General features: G+C 33.0%; 1 protein-coding gene across 1 annotated transcript; it reads left to right on the top strand.

Moving 5' to 3' along the window:
• Window positions 1–2: 2 nt before the first annotated feature.
• Window positions 3–1163, top strand: LOC105346683 (uncharacterized). Its single transcript, XM_066078796.1, has 3 exons — window positions 3–239; window positions 559–804; window positions 910–1163. Exons 1-3 carry the CDS (start codon window positions 6–8, stop codon window positions 1150–1152), a joined length of 723 nt encoding a protein of 240 aa, XP_065934868.1. The 5' UTR covers window positions 3–5; the 3' UTR covers window positions 1153–1163.
• Window positions 1164–15133: the final 13970 nt, after the last annotated feature.

The following is a 15133-nucleotide window of genomic DNA, read 5'->3' as shown; positions in this document are numbered from 1 at the left end:
CTTAAATGTGTCAATTGATGCAAAACTGTTTCCCGTTTAGAGTACAGACGACGAATCGACCGAGGAGGGGGCGTGGGAGACCACGAAAGGTGTCGGGAAGGAGGAGAGGGCGACCTCGATCGGTCCGGGCTGAGTCACAACGGCCGCGGGATACCAGGCCTGGTAGCAGAGCCAGCAAAAGAAAACAACCCGCTGACGAAGCACTCGCAGCACTGGAAGAGCGTAGGCGAGACATTGGGGTATATACTAAATAAAATTATTTTTTTATTTCCATTTTATTTTAAGTCGGAAATGTAATTTCAACAGACTGAACAAAGGCTCACTAGCTAGGAGCATGTACAGTACAGAATAATATACAGAAACAATGACACTACTGGTATTTATAAGTTTGAAAAAAATGAAATTGCATACTGCATGATTCCTTTTGCATATATAAATTTTGAAGAAATGTATTTATTATGCACTAAACCCTTATTATGGGCTTATATGTAATAATGTAAATTCACATACTTAATTTATAAATTTGCATTTATATTCTCTCATTTAATATTTTTATAGAGAAAAGTTGATGCACTCTCCCCTACAGAAATGAGGGAAACTCTCATAAGAGTTGCCGAGGAGAATCCAGAGTACTTGTTTGCTATGCTGGGCTCCAGCAACAAGGAACCACAGCAACCTAAAGGTCCTATGCCCTCGCAGTCACAACCGTCTTGGTGTGTCTGCACTTTTTGTAATGAAATGCTAACTCAAAGGGAACGACTGTGTTGTCAAAAAGATCCGGAGAGTTGCATTTCTAGACTATCTGTAAGTGGATTATTTTGTCACCAAAATTAAAAAGAAACTTTTTACAAGTTGTTACAATCATAAATCATTCACATGTACCAGTATAATGTTTTATGTAATCAACAGGATTTCAGAGTTCTTTTGCTCGATGAGGCTGTCCTGGCTGTAGCCAGACTCTACCGGCAGGATATCCTGGCCATGCCAGAAGACGAGGACAGGGACCGAGCGAACAGACATACAGCCTACCGTCAGTTTGTTCTTTGGCACTATGGTAGGCTCGGGGCAGGAGACGGACGTGTCATTCCAAATTGTTGTCTGACGCATCAGAGAAAAATTTCCCGACCGAACTGGTCATTATGTTGGGTTTAAAAATGATCCATTGCAATAAAAATGTAAAAATTCATTTTGCTGTTGTTTTGCATAACCCGATAGTGTTCACCAAAATAAGTGACAATTCAGATTTTAAATTATTTAAATGAATTTATTGAAAACTTAGATACCATGTCTTGACTAGCATATTAATTTGAATAATTTTCTACATTGTATATTAGTGTGACTAAAAAGTCTATCAGTAACTTAAGCAAAGGATGGAATGGATAATTATATGAAACTGTTAATTTTCAGGTGGCATTTAATAATATAATATCAATAGTTTTATTTCCAAATTTATAACAATTTTCCAACATGTACAGATATACATGCATATGGACAAACTGTATGTTCCGGTAGAATGATATGCATATCTTAGACATATTATTAGAAGTTCTGTGATCATTTTTATACATCAAAAATGTAAATTGGTACGTAAGCCAACCTATTTAATCCTCCAACACTCTAATTACATGTACTTAGCTACCGGTATATATTTAGTCCCCATATAAATTGATTGATAGACAACTGTTAACCAAAACGATTACAATATTGATTTCAGATTAACCCAGGAGATTCTTGTTTACTGGTTGTTGGTTGAGGTGATGGTTGAATGGATAATCTTAAGACTGCTGGACCTACATCTGTATCTGTGTTCTCACTTAAAATATAACAAAAAAAATCAAATAAAAGTGTTCTAAAGTAAAAACGAGAATAACATCATTTACAATAAATTAATCATATCATAATGAGAATTATCTTATACATGTATATAAAATCCCCTGGAAGGCAATCTTACTAGAATTAGATTTGTCCTTCAGTGCAAGGAAAGACAATGAAATGCTTTGTTGCCCTCTGCCTTTGACAAAGTGAGACAACATTACATATTAGCTTTCCTACCATTTTTGCCCAATAAGTTTCATGGTTTGATGCCAAGCCTTATTATCCCTAAATAGGAATTTTCATAAGGTTTCAAAATAAGCAATCAATTTGAAAATGAAAAAATACTTTTATCATATATTGCCCATGTTCTTGTGTGTATTACTTTTCAGTGTTTATTTTTTTTTCAATTGTCTGTTTAAATTTACCTCAGGGCTGAGGAGACAAAGGTGACGTTTCCTGAATTTTGTGACAGGAGTTGATGCCTTTCCTTGCTGAGGATAGGGGGCTCCTTGGGCTGAACTTGATTCTGTCTCACTGCCTGTAGAAAACCTATTAAATGAAATACATCATTGCGTTGAAAGCCTTAGAGGTGTGGACTTTTTTGTATATAGAATTCTTTTCTACTGTGTCATTACCAGCAACTTTTGCTATTAAATGTACATATGATTATTCCAGAAATAAAAAAGTCAATTTCTTAACATATATTATGTATCAATTATTAAAATGTTTGGGCGCATTCGTTGTGTTTAACGACTTTGTTTATGTTTTCCACGTTTATTCAATAAATACCCCGTGGGGCCCCCCCAGAGATGAACATTTTACAGCACTAAGTTCCTCTTTCTTCAACATCCATCTCTGATACTGGTCTCCAAGGTACACCTTTGTTCTGAACACGGCTGCCCTGTTCCTTTCTCTGGCAATTCTTTTCTTTACAGAATCCGTCAAAAACTTCGGTCAACCTACTTTTCGTTTCTCGTGGCTAGACTCCATTTTTGTTTATGTCGTTTCTGTGCATGCGTACAATTGTAGAAGGAGAAGCGAACAATATTGAAGTGTTGGGCCAACGAGTAATTATATTTTTATCCGTAACAATTGAATTTTTACTTTATAAAACTTGTTATTTTGTGAAACTTCATATTTTCAAGAACTGAACAAAATTTACAAAAGCCACCAAAAATTCTATTTTATCCAATTCACTAGTTTTTGCGTCACCGTGTCTCTTGAAGACAAAGAATAAGAAGATATTTTTACATTGTTTTTACATATTTAATATAGTTTGAATCGATACATCGTCTTTAAAGTAGTTTTCCTAATACGTGGACTGGTAAGGTCTACCACTGGTCATGTAGTCTACTGCCACTTGGCCTAAACAAGAAGTGCTGGTAAGGTCCTCATTAAGACAATGTTCTACACTGGCCACTTAGCCTACACAAGACTTCACCAATATTCGTTAATGAGCACCACCATCGATGAAAGTGGGTTTACACACTGGCTGGAAAAGGTACCTCAGAAAAAGCCGGTACCAGGTTCACACCAGAGTCGGCACACAGCTATTTAAATTGACAACAATCATCGGTACTAGATGGTTTGTCACGAGAAAGTATTAGTACGTCCTTCCCTCTGGACTGCCGCGTCCAAACTGACACTGCACGGACTGGCGGGTTTAAGGCACAGTGAACTAAGGTTCAATAAGGGTATTTACAAATACGTAAAACTAAAACACTAAGGGGCTCACCACGGGATATGTGGTTAAATTAAAATATACAATGATTAATTTTAATGTGACACCGTCAACGAAGGCACCCACTACAAGTTCAAAATTTATTTTCGAATTTTGCTTGTTTATAAAATATTCACACTAGATGATTCATTTTGCCATTTGAATTGACACACCTCAAAATATATAATAGTATATGTTCTGTTTTGATCAAAAAGTAATTTACTGCTGTCATGACAATTCCTTCGATTGTCTGATGTCAGAAGATCTCCTGCTCTGTAAACCCTGGCCTTGCTGTCACTGAGGCCTGCCAGTTACTTAAATAATCTAGGAACTTGCCTAAAAAAAAAAAAAATTAACAAAATTATGGCGTGTGTACTATGTACTTGTATTATTCCGTCTTGGCAAAATTTGGAATAATATCATCTTATCTGAGAACTCATCAATCTGATAGTGTTGGAGTGTCTATTTGAAGTATGACTGCTGTTCGTCTCTAAAGAAATTTTGTACAAAGAAAATAAAAACAAGTCTGAATTTGCCTTCTCGTTCGTTGGCTCTTTAGTTGATTAAACTGAATTTAAATTTTAAACAATGCATTTTAAGCAAATTCTATAATAGATTATACATTTTCGAAGACTTATACATCATATACGAAATATATACAATCTAATCGATTGAAGAACCAAGTTAAATGTTCCGGCTTAGTTGGAATCAGGCTTGGGGTGAATTACATTGTAAAATAATGCATTACATTACCATTACTTCATGAATTAGGGCATTAAATTACCATTACCATTACTTAATTTTCTTGAAGTAATGCATTACATTACCATTACATGAGTAAAGTAATACATTACCATTACTTTGTGAAAAGTCAATAAGTTTTAAAAAAGTAATTTAAAAACTAAATAAAGAGTTTTTGTAAATATTTCATAAATAAAACATGCTTAAAATATTTACAGGTTCATGTTCATGTTTACTATCAAGTTCAAATTTAATGACTTATACATGATTGCTGTTGCACTTGTAGTTCTCAAAGTAAGGTTGGTCCCGTAACATTTACACGCTAATGGCGGAGTTGACAATATCTGTTATTTATGTCTCTGATTTTCGGAGTATGATTTTTAATGAAAGGAACGGTTGTATCGTAATTCGTGTAGGTGATGCACGAGTTTACACAAAAAGTAGTAAGTGGAGAACGGATTTATTTTTACCTATTAATTTTGCATGAATCGCAAATGAAGAAAATCGTGTCAGATAAGTCGGTCTTAAAAATCAAAATGGCGACCGTGACAAATCTTTTTATTGACAAAGTTCTTGGAATCTTATTGTAAAAAAAATATTTCTAACGTCAGGTGCCTGTGTTTGTTATCGGTATACAAATGTTCACTTTGTTTGTTAATTCAGCAGTTTTAGAGTTTTCGGGGTTTTCATAAAACTTTTATTACGGATACCGTCCGACTTGTGGATTTTCCCTTGGATCGCAAAATTGAATAAATCTAATGATTAAAATTTTCTACTTTGATATAGTTGTTTGATTTTCCCGGTTAGTAGTAATTTTTAAAATTTTTCCTTCGGGTCTTATTTTACATAATATATCGTTGTGTCAATTTTCTACAATTATGAAAGCCGGGATATAGTCAAATTTAGACAAAGTATCAGACAATTGCAAAAAAGCCGAATTAACATAGATTGTAACAAATAATTCAAACTCATAAATTTTGGAAGCTTATTCGAGGAAATCCAGCACCCCTGCGAATGTGTTCGGAATGTTTTCTTTATCGTTGCTAAGTATGTAATAAATCCAGAGATGCTCGAATAAAAGTTCACGAGACTTCACCAAGGTTTGTTCAGTTCCTGTGAAATTTTGAGCGGAAGTATAAGTGTTCGGATAATATTCTCAAAATATGTAAACATTGGTTGCCTAATAAAATCATAGCCATGTTTGAGGCTTTTGGCATGCAATACCATGCTTTTTAAAAAAGAATGGGTGTTTGGATTGCATAAAAACTTAGTATACTGAGCTATTTTCAAGGAATATTCTGCATAAAATATTATAGTCTGTTTTACAATTGATGCTATTACTAGGTCAGTCGCGGATCAAACATTAATCCTAAAAGGGGGGCCGTTACTAAGCATGTTTATTGTTGCAATAGCAGAAAAAATTTATAATTTCTATTGACTTATTTATTTCTAGAACTCGATTTATCCTTTAATTAATGAAGATAATGTTTAAAATCAATAAACGCCTGGATTTTACATTTGACTCTTGTACCTTTAGATTCTAGGAAATATACTATTATCACGAGGCACGATTTTTACTGCGAAACTGAAAGGGTCAAATAAAACCACGTGGTCTAAATTTAAATGACAATAACATTCGCAGGGGTGTTTATTAATACCTCAAATCTACGATCAAAAAACCTGTCCATCATTTGAAAGAGTTCAGAGGTTTCTGCCATCACTGGGCCATAATAGGCAGATACCACTCTGCCAAAAGACACATACACATGTAATATATTTAGATATCTGTAACTATTAAAGGTCAATTATCAGTTTTTGAAATGAAGCCAATATTAATATATTTATGCCCCCCCCCCCCCCTTCGAAGAAGGGAGGGCATATTGCTTTGCTGCTGTCCGTCGGTCAGTCGGTCCACCAACAGTTTCCGTTCATTTTCTTCGCGTAGGATACACATATTGAAATGAAATTTGGTATACAGATTTATAATAATATCTAGAACAAGTTTTATTTTCGTACGGTCAAACATTTTTTGACAGAGTTATGTGCCTGGGACATAGAAAAATTCCAATTATTTTCCGTTTCCGTTCATTTTTAGTCGGGTTTTCCAACGGAAAAATCCGGTTATTAAAATGATGAAATGGCGGGCGGGCGGGCGGCTGCCAAAAGGGTACCCTCATTGTACTGATAACTCCTCCTACAGTTTTCAAGTTAGGAAGTTGTTCTTTTGCAGATCAATTGTACATATATCAGAGGTGTGCATATTGCTAGGATTTTGATTTCAAATAATTTGTCGAAAAAATACCAGCTTTTGAACTTAGTCATTTTTTGGCAAAATGTTGCATATAGGGTACCCTCATTGTACGGATAACTCCTCCTACAGTTCTCAAGATAGGAAGTTGTTCTTTTTCAGATCAATTTTACATATATCAGAGGTTGGCATATTGCTAGGATTTAGATTTCCGTTAATATATAAAAAAATACCAGCTTTTAAACTTAGTCTTTTTTGGCAAAATATTGCATATAGGGTACCCTCATTGTACGGATAACTCCTCCTACAGTTCTCAAGATAGGAAGTTGTTCTTTTGCAGATCAATTGTACATATATCAGAGGTTGGCATATTGCTAGGATTTAGATTTCCGTTAATATATAAAAAAAAAAATACCAGCTTTTAAACTTAGTCTTTTTTGGCAAAATATTGCATATAGGGTACCCTCATTGTACTGATAACTTCTCCTACAGTTCTCAAGATAGGAAGTTGTTCTTTTGCATATTAATTGTAAATATATCAGAGGTGTGCATATTGATAGGATTTGGATTTCTGATTATTTATGAAAAAAATACCAGCTTTTAAACTTAGTCATTTTTTGGCAAAATGTTGTATATAGGGTACTCCATTTCACTGGATACGGGTTGACATGGATAATGGATACAGTTAACATAAAAGAAAACCCGGTTTTCTGTCACATTGACAGCTTTTCACTTGTCTTCGTGTAGGATGCACATATTGAAATGAAATTTGGTTTACAGGTTTATCATAACGATATTTAGATCAAGTTCGATTTTGGGTGTCTCATAATAATATTAGCTTTCTCATAATAATATTTAGGTCAATTTGTTTTGGTACGATCGTGCAATAGCCCTTTAAAATTAGAATAATACCAATTATTTGCAGTTTCCGTTCATTTTCTTCGTGTTGGATGCAGATCTTGAAATGAAATTTTGTATACAGGTTTATCATAATAAAAATTTTTTTTACAAGTTTTATTTTGCGTACGGACAATCATTTTTTTGACAGAGTTATGTGCCTTGGACTTAGAAAAATTTCAATTATTTGTAGTTTCTGTTCATTTTCTTCGCAGATGTTTCCAAGGGAGGGGGTCTTAAGTGTTTTACAAACATCTTTTGTTTCTTTTTTGAGATGCTGCTAGAGCATGTCGGGTAAATGGGTACCAGTGCTGCCAGAGGGAGATCCATGGTCGATGAAGGAGTTAAGTGAACATAGTCGTAATATTTATTGGTCCTGAACAACCGTCCTTGCATGTCATCATTATAAACTGTCTCAAAATATGACCATGAAAGATTTGAATTAGAAGTATGAATAAACACAGGAGGGTCATGGTTATATAGTTAATTGTTTATTATTGGACTACACCCATTTATTTAAATGACTCGCCCACATATATTTATTTGGTGCACCCTGGACGAGACTTGTGAATATTACTTCTAATGGTTGTGATGAGGTGTGGGACGTCCTAAAAGAAATAAATATTTCTTTTTATGCCTCCCTTCGAAGAAGGGAGGGCATATCGCGTTGCTGCTGTCTATCGGTCAACAAACAGTTTCCGTTCATTTTCTTCGCAGAGGATAAACATATTGAAATGAAATTTGATATGCAGCTTTATCATGATAATATCTAGGTCATGTTTGGTATTTGGTACGATCGAGCAATTTTCGACAGAGTTATGGCCCTTGGACGTAGAAAAATTGCAGTTATTTACAAGTTCCGCTCATTATTTTTCGCAGAGGATAACTATATTGCAATGACATTTGGTTTACAGGTTAATCATGATAATATCTAGGTCATGTTCGATATTGGGTGCGATCGAGCCATTTTCGACAGAATTATGGCCCTTTAACGAAGAAAAATCCTAGTAATTTGCAGTTTCCGCTCATTTTCATCGCAGAGGATGAACATATTGAAATGAAATTTGGTATACAGGTTTATCATGATAATATCTAGGTCAATTTGATTTTGGGTATGATAGAGCAGTTTTCGACAGAGTTATGCCCCTTGGACTTAGAAAAATTCCAAATATTTGCTGTTTACGTTCATTTTCTTTGTAGATGTTTCCAAGGGAGGGGGGGGGGGCATAAGTGTTTCACAAACATCTCTTGTTTATTCTGAGAAAGGGTTGTCCGCAAAGAATGCCACATCTTCGTTCCCTGTTCTGTGCAGCCTGTAAAGCCTCTGATTCGGAGACGCTTTGTCCCTGTGAATAAGATCACTTAAGTGTAAATCTACCAGTCTATGTTACACATCAAAAGTAAGGCATAAATCTGTTTTACGTGATTCTGTTTATAGGACCTTTAATATTCTTTTTAGGAAAATATGATACATCATTTTGCAAGCTCCTTCATCTTAAGTGAATTTTATGAATTGAAAGAATAAGGAACAATTCATCAGTTGTTGAAGGTCTTGTTGGGAAATGCCCAACGCTCATTTTAATGTTGGAATATCGATCACCATGGAAACCAAGACATGGGTGCCGATTGTTTTTTGCTTCATCCTAAATATAAGATTAAATAACGTGAAAATAAAAAGATTTAGGAAGGTAATGAACAGAGTAAAATATATGCAGGCAATCATGATTATTATATTTAAAAACTTTTAGGCATATAAACCTCATCAAAAGTCCAGGTCTCCGGGTTGGTGAACCCTATTACTTGTTCGCTTCTGACATATACAAGATCCGACTTGACCTTTATTTCATCGTGTAGGAGACACATATACTTTTTCTATGATGTCAAGTCCATAGCAACTTTTTAAAACTCGGTTATCCAAATAATTTATTGCAAGATAAATCTAAATAATACTGTGCATTTTCTCTGTGAAAAAAATCACTAAACCAGTTTCTCTCTTATTAAAGGGTCAATGTATTTACTTTTCTGTCGGTTTATATCTTTATATAAAGTATACATAATACATGTATGTAAAAACCAGAAATATCTTAATACTGGAAGCATAACAAATAATCAAAACATCTTCAAAATTTCAGAAAATTAGAGGAAATGCGGGCTAAGCAATATCAATTTTAGTTTAAATATTGATTCAAATTTAGTAATATAAGCCGATAGACATTCTGATGTTTTATCATTTCATTGAAGAATAGAAACTTCATATCTTATACAGATGTCTACTTACATGTAACTGCAAAAAACTACATTTCTTTTTATCATCCTTAAAGTTTAGCAAAAAGGTAGTGACCTTGACCTGACCTTTATGCGGAAACATGATGGTCGAATCTGATTAATCTTATAGAATCATTTGTTAATATGATCTGTTTGACTGTCAAAATTTCTTGAATTTCTTAATATAAGAAGTATGTCTGATAACGAGAAGATTCCTTCCTTAAGACTGGGCGATTTCCAACGTCACAAATTATCTCTGCTTAAACACAACTGTATCTGGGCGAATTTAAGTCGGAACGAAAAAGTTGCAAGTGGAGAAGGGCGAAAATTACACGGGGCAAAACACCCCTGTATACACTACATGTATATTATTTAATGGCTTTTATATGTCACATTCGTATCAAATTTACTTTTGATTATAGTTGTAAGTCCTTCACTTCCAACATTTTAAACCGCAATATCATATTTGCACACATTGCATGTCTCTGCAGTTCTTTCTGCTAAAACACAACTGTATCTGGGCGAATTAAAGACAGGCCGAACATGTTGCAAGTGGAGAAGGGCGAAAATTACACGGATCGAAAATAACCCTGTATACAGTTTAAGATTAAATATATGTAATTCATAAAATATGTCATACTCGTGTCAAATTTAATTTTGATTATAGTTAGAAGTCCTTCAGTTCAATTTTTTCAACCCCTATGCAATATCATATTACCACACATTGTAAGTCACTGAGATGACAAAAGCACAATTTTAAACTATTGATGCTAGATTGGGGTTTAAAAATTGTTCCAGTGGCGTGATTTTTATCATACAACTTATTTCTGACATTCGATCGACATTGCAGAATAGAAAAAGGAACCATTGGAAAATTGTAAAAATCCGACCCCTCATGGAGGCCGCACACCCTACCCCGGGGATCGAACAAGCAGGTGTATAACGTGCTAATCGATGTGTTGGCCAAAAGAAATGTCAAGACAGTCTGTTTTAATTGAATATTAAAATCTCTTTCCTTGAGGTGTCACATGAATCCAAACATTAAGTTCTTTAAAGCACTGATTTTTATCGAGCAACTTATTCATGACCTTCACGTCCAGTATTCCAGACAAAGTAACAATAATATTGGAAGAGTCGTCTAGATACTCTTACGAATTAGGGAGCTTATGTAGCGAAGCAGGTACAAAAAAAACTTATTTCCTTGTATGTATAATTTAAAGAATGTCTCCATTTTTGAATTTGTGAATTACATGTAGATGACTTATCCAAAGATATGGACAATTAAACATTGAAAAAATATCAATTGCATTACATGTATATTTAACAAACTAGTCATTCCAAAAAAATGGGCAACTATTAAATTATTTTTCGCTTAACTTTTAACTCTATTTTACAAATTTAAAGAATAATTGATATTTCCAATATAAATGTAAATCTGATAGTATTCTTTTGAATTTGCGAATATTGGTTTTAACAATGTCTTAATTTTCACTGGTTATTAGCTTTTCAGTTTTGTAAATGTCACGTACACCACTATTTACTGCATAATAAAAGACATAAGTTTGTTGTTAATACTGTAGTACCTTTTCACCAGTTTTTTATTCATATTAAAACTAAATGTAGAGATACTTATAAATAAAAATGATGAAAACCTCTTCTAGAACTTGTGTTTTAAATGATAGTTTAATTCTATTTTCTTGCACAATGTCGTCATTGTACTATTTAAGTGTTCGTTTGTACATGTAACAATGGTTAACTTTTATTTTTACAGAGAATTTATCAAAAGTTCATTACATGTCAACCTTGTCATGAACGATGTTTTAGTTTTCTTATCACTTACAAAGTTGTTAGTAGTTACAAATTTAGTTTTTATAAAAAATCTCATTGTTTTTTTATCCAAGCAATAATCATATTAAAATACCCACTGGGAAAAAGTCTGATGGATATTTAAAATTATGTTTTTCCATTGAATTTCTGTCTCACAATATGGAGTAAAATGACAAAAGTCGACCTTTATAACTCATTTTAGGAAGTGGTTAACAAAAAAAGTTATGGTTACTTAATGTTAACGACATTATTTGAACATATTTTGTTCAATACTGCCTTTCAAAATTTTTCTCATTTTGATATATTGAAGATCAAAAGGTCGGAATTCTGGCCCCTTGAAATCCCTAATTAAGTAACATAGGAGTAAACAATCAACATATTTAGGTACATAATGTTACGATTAACATAATTGCTTCTAAAATGTATTACAAAATATTTCACAATTTAAAGTTATGATTAAAAGAGTTTAGAACTCTATTGGTCCCTAATTTGAAGGGCCAGCCCCTTATTCTTGATGTGAAAAGAAAGCTATTCTCATTTTAAACACATTTTGTTCAACAAGTGTGTAGAAATTATGTACCGTTCTCAAGATATCTGGAAGAGATCGTTTTAGGGGCAGACCCTATAACGTTAGGATGAACATAATTGCTTCGATAAAGTATTACAAAATATTTCACAGTAAAAAGATATTATTAGAATATTTTAGAGCCCTTTCGGCCCTTAATTCAAAGGGCCAGCCCCTTTTCCCTGATATTATATGAAAGCTCTTGACTTTTTAAAGTTTTTTTGTTCTACAAGTCTTAACAAAATACTTTTGAGAAAAAAGATATTCAAAGAAAACAGACAAAAATTATGACGCATTTTATCTCAATTTTTAAGCTCAGGCGAGCTTCGGTGTTTTTTGTTGCAGAACAATGAAAATACTTCTGTCATATCAACAATGATAGGTCTACAAACCGTGGAAAATTAAGTCGTCCTCATGGGGTAGATGTATCGACGCATTGGAAGTTTTATACCACTTAATCGAACAAGCAGGTGTATAACGTGCTAATCGATGCGTTGGCCATAAGAAATGTCAAGACAGTCTGTTTTAATTGAATATTAAAATCTCTTTCCTTGAGGTGTCTCATGAATCCAAACATTAAGTTCTTTAAAGCACTGATTTTTGTCACGCAACTTATTCATGACCTTTAAGTACAGTATTCCAGACAAAGTAATAATATTATTGGAAGAGTCGTCTAGATACTCTTACAAATAAGGGAGCTTATGAAGCGAAGCAGGTACAAAAAAAAATTATTGCCTTGTATATTAAATTTAAAGAATGTCTCCATTTTTGAATTTGTGAATTACATGTAAATGACTTAATCCAAAGATATGGACAATTAAACATTGTAAAAATATCAATTGCATTACATGTATATTTAACAAACTAGTCATTCCAAGAAAATGGGCACCTATTAAATTATTTTTCGCTTAACTCTCAACTCCATTGTACACATTTAAAGAATAATTGATACTTCCGATATATTTGTATATCAGATACTATGCTTTTTAATTTGCGAATATTGATTTTAACAATGTCTTAATTTTCACTGGTTATTAGCTTTTCAGTTTTGTTAATGTCACACCACTATTTACTGCACAATAAAAGACAAAAGTTTGTTGTTAATACTGTAGTACCTTTTCACCAGTTTTTTATAATTCATATTAAAACTAAATGTAGAGATACTTATAAATAGAAATGATAAAAACCTCTTCTAGACCTTGTGTAATAAATGATTAAATAAATAAATAAATGAATAAATGAATTTTAATCTATTTTCTATTTATTCTATTTTCTTGTACAATGTCGTCATTGTACTATTTAAGTGTTCGTTTGTACATGTAACAATGGTTAACTTTCATTTTTACAGAGAATTTATCAAAAGTTCATTACATGTCAACCTTGTCATGAACGATGTTTTAGTTTTCTTATCACTTATAAAGTTGTTAGTAATTACAAATTTAGTTTTAATAAAAAATCTCATTGTTTTTTATCCAAGCAATCATCACATCAAAATACCCACGGGGAAAAAGTATGATGAATATATAAAATTATGTTTTTCCATTGAATTTTTTCTCCCAATATGGAGTAAAATGACAAAAGTCGTTTGAAAATGAGTTCGGGATTAAATGTCACATGAAATGTATTTTTTTTAAAGTTATTATTACTGACAGGATAATTAACACTGTCGACTGCCGAGTTCTAAATTAATTTGTTTTGCAAATGACACACATTTGTCTTGATACATTACTTCCGAATATAGTTGATTGACATTAACTTTTATGGAAATAATGATGAAAATTCAGTGTTTTCGATGCATAATTCGAAATTTTAAAAGTATATAACACAACACAATCTAGATCCAACATTATACAAATATTGACTGGGTTTGAGATCAACATTGGTTATATTAGCCCCCGTGGGGGGTAATATTGCAATACGTGAAAAGGAGCCTCAAGATAATTTATTCGTCCCAAGTAGGCTAATATGGTATCTTTTATTTTAGGTTCACTTGGATATAAGAGTCGATGTAAGTATGGAAGTAACGATACGTCATCGATATAACCTGAATGTTGAGTTGAAGTTGAAGGCCACAGTGAAAGATTTATATTTCACGTACACTTTTTCAAACAAATTCTGCTTCATATGAATACAAAAATACATTTAGGCCTACTGACAATGGGACGCAATTGGTATCCATGGAAATTCCAAAAATTAAATAGAAGTTGTCAATCAGAAACTCGGGCATCCTTTTAATACCCACTTCAGAGTAATTGTGAACACAATCCGCATGGTTTTTAACAAAACAGTTTTTCAAATGACCGTTGACAAGGTAAGTTAATCTACCTGATCCATTTTTATTCAAAAAACAGTTGTCAATGATGTCAAAAAGCCCGGACTTTAATTAATCGTGGGGGTTGGTTGTATAAGGTGTAGAAAAGTCGTAAGTTTTGATCCTATTGATGGTTTTCGTTGATTGTTAACGATGCGTACTTAATTGTTTTCTCGTTTTTAGTATAAATGATGTGTGAAATGTGTTGACGTGATAATAACGTGTTGAGTAAAGGTTCATTTTACACATGCATACTTACCTCTTATCCATTGTTACGGCATATATTTGCTTTATTGTTAGGACATCATGGTCTCTTGTTTTAGCAATGGCTACAATGTAAGTCCCATGGTTTTTATTATATTCTTTTTTGTTGATTAAAGATGTAAGATGGTCTACAAATTAACAATCAGGTCTACCTCAGAGTATAGTGTATGATTTCTTTGACTGTAAATTAATACATATATTTAGAAAAGGAAGATTCCAAATATTTAACCTTTCAAGTTTTTACGTAGAACTCTTCCTCTGAATGAGATCAAAACAATCTAATAATGGCCAAGACCATCGAATCCTCTTAAGAGTTACAGAAAAAAAGCGTTATTTCTGTTCTTTTTAATAGTAGTAGTTTATTGGCGTATACTTTACATGCATTGCTATAGCATAAATTTAACAGTAGTTTACAATAATTGTGGGTATAGGAGGGAGGCAGGTCATAGAAATAATATTAAGTGGATAAAAAAATATCAG

The sequence above is a fragment of the Magallana gigas genome, chromosome 3, assembly GCF_963853765.1.
Source record: "Magallana gigas chromosome 3, xbMagGiga1.1, whole genome shotgun sequence".
NCBI lineage: Eukaryota > Metazoa > Mollusca > Bivalvia > Ostreida > Ostreidae > Magallana > Magallana gigas.
This window is presented reverse-complemented; position numbering and strand designations above follow the sequence as displayed.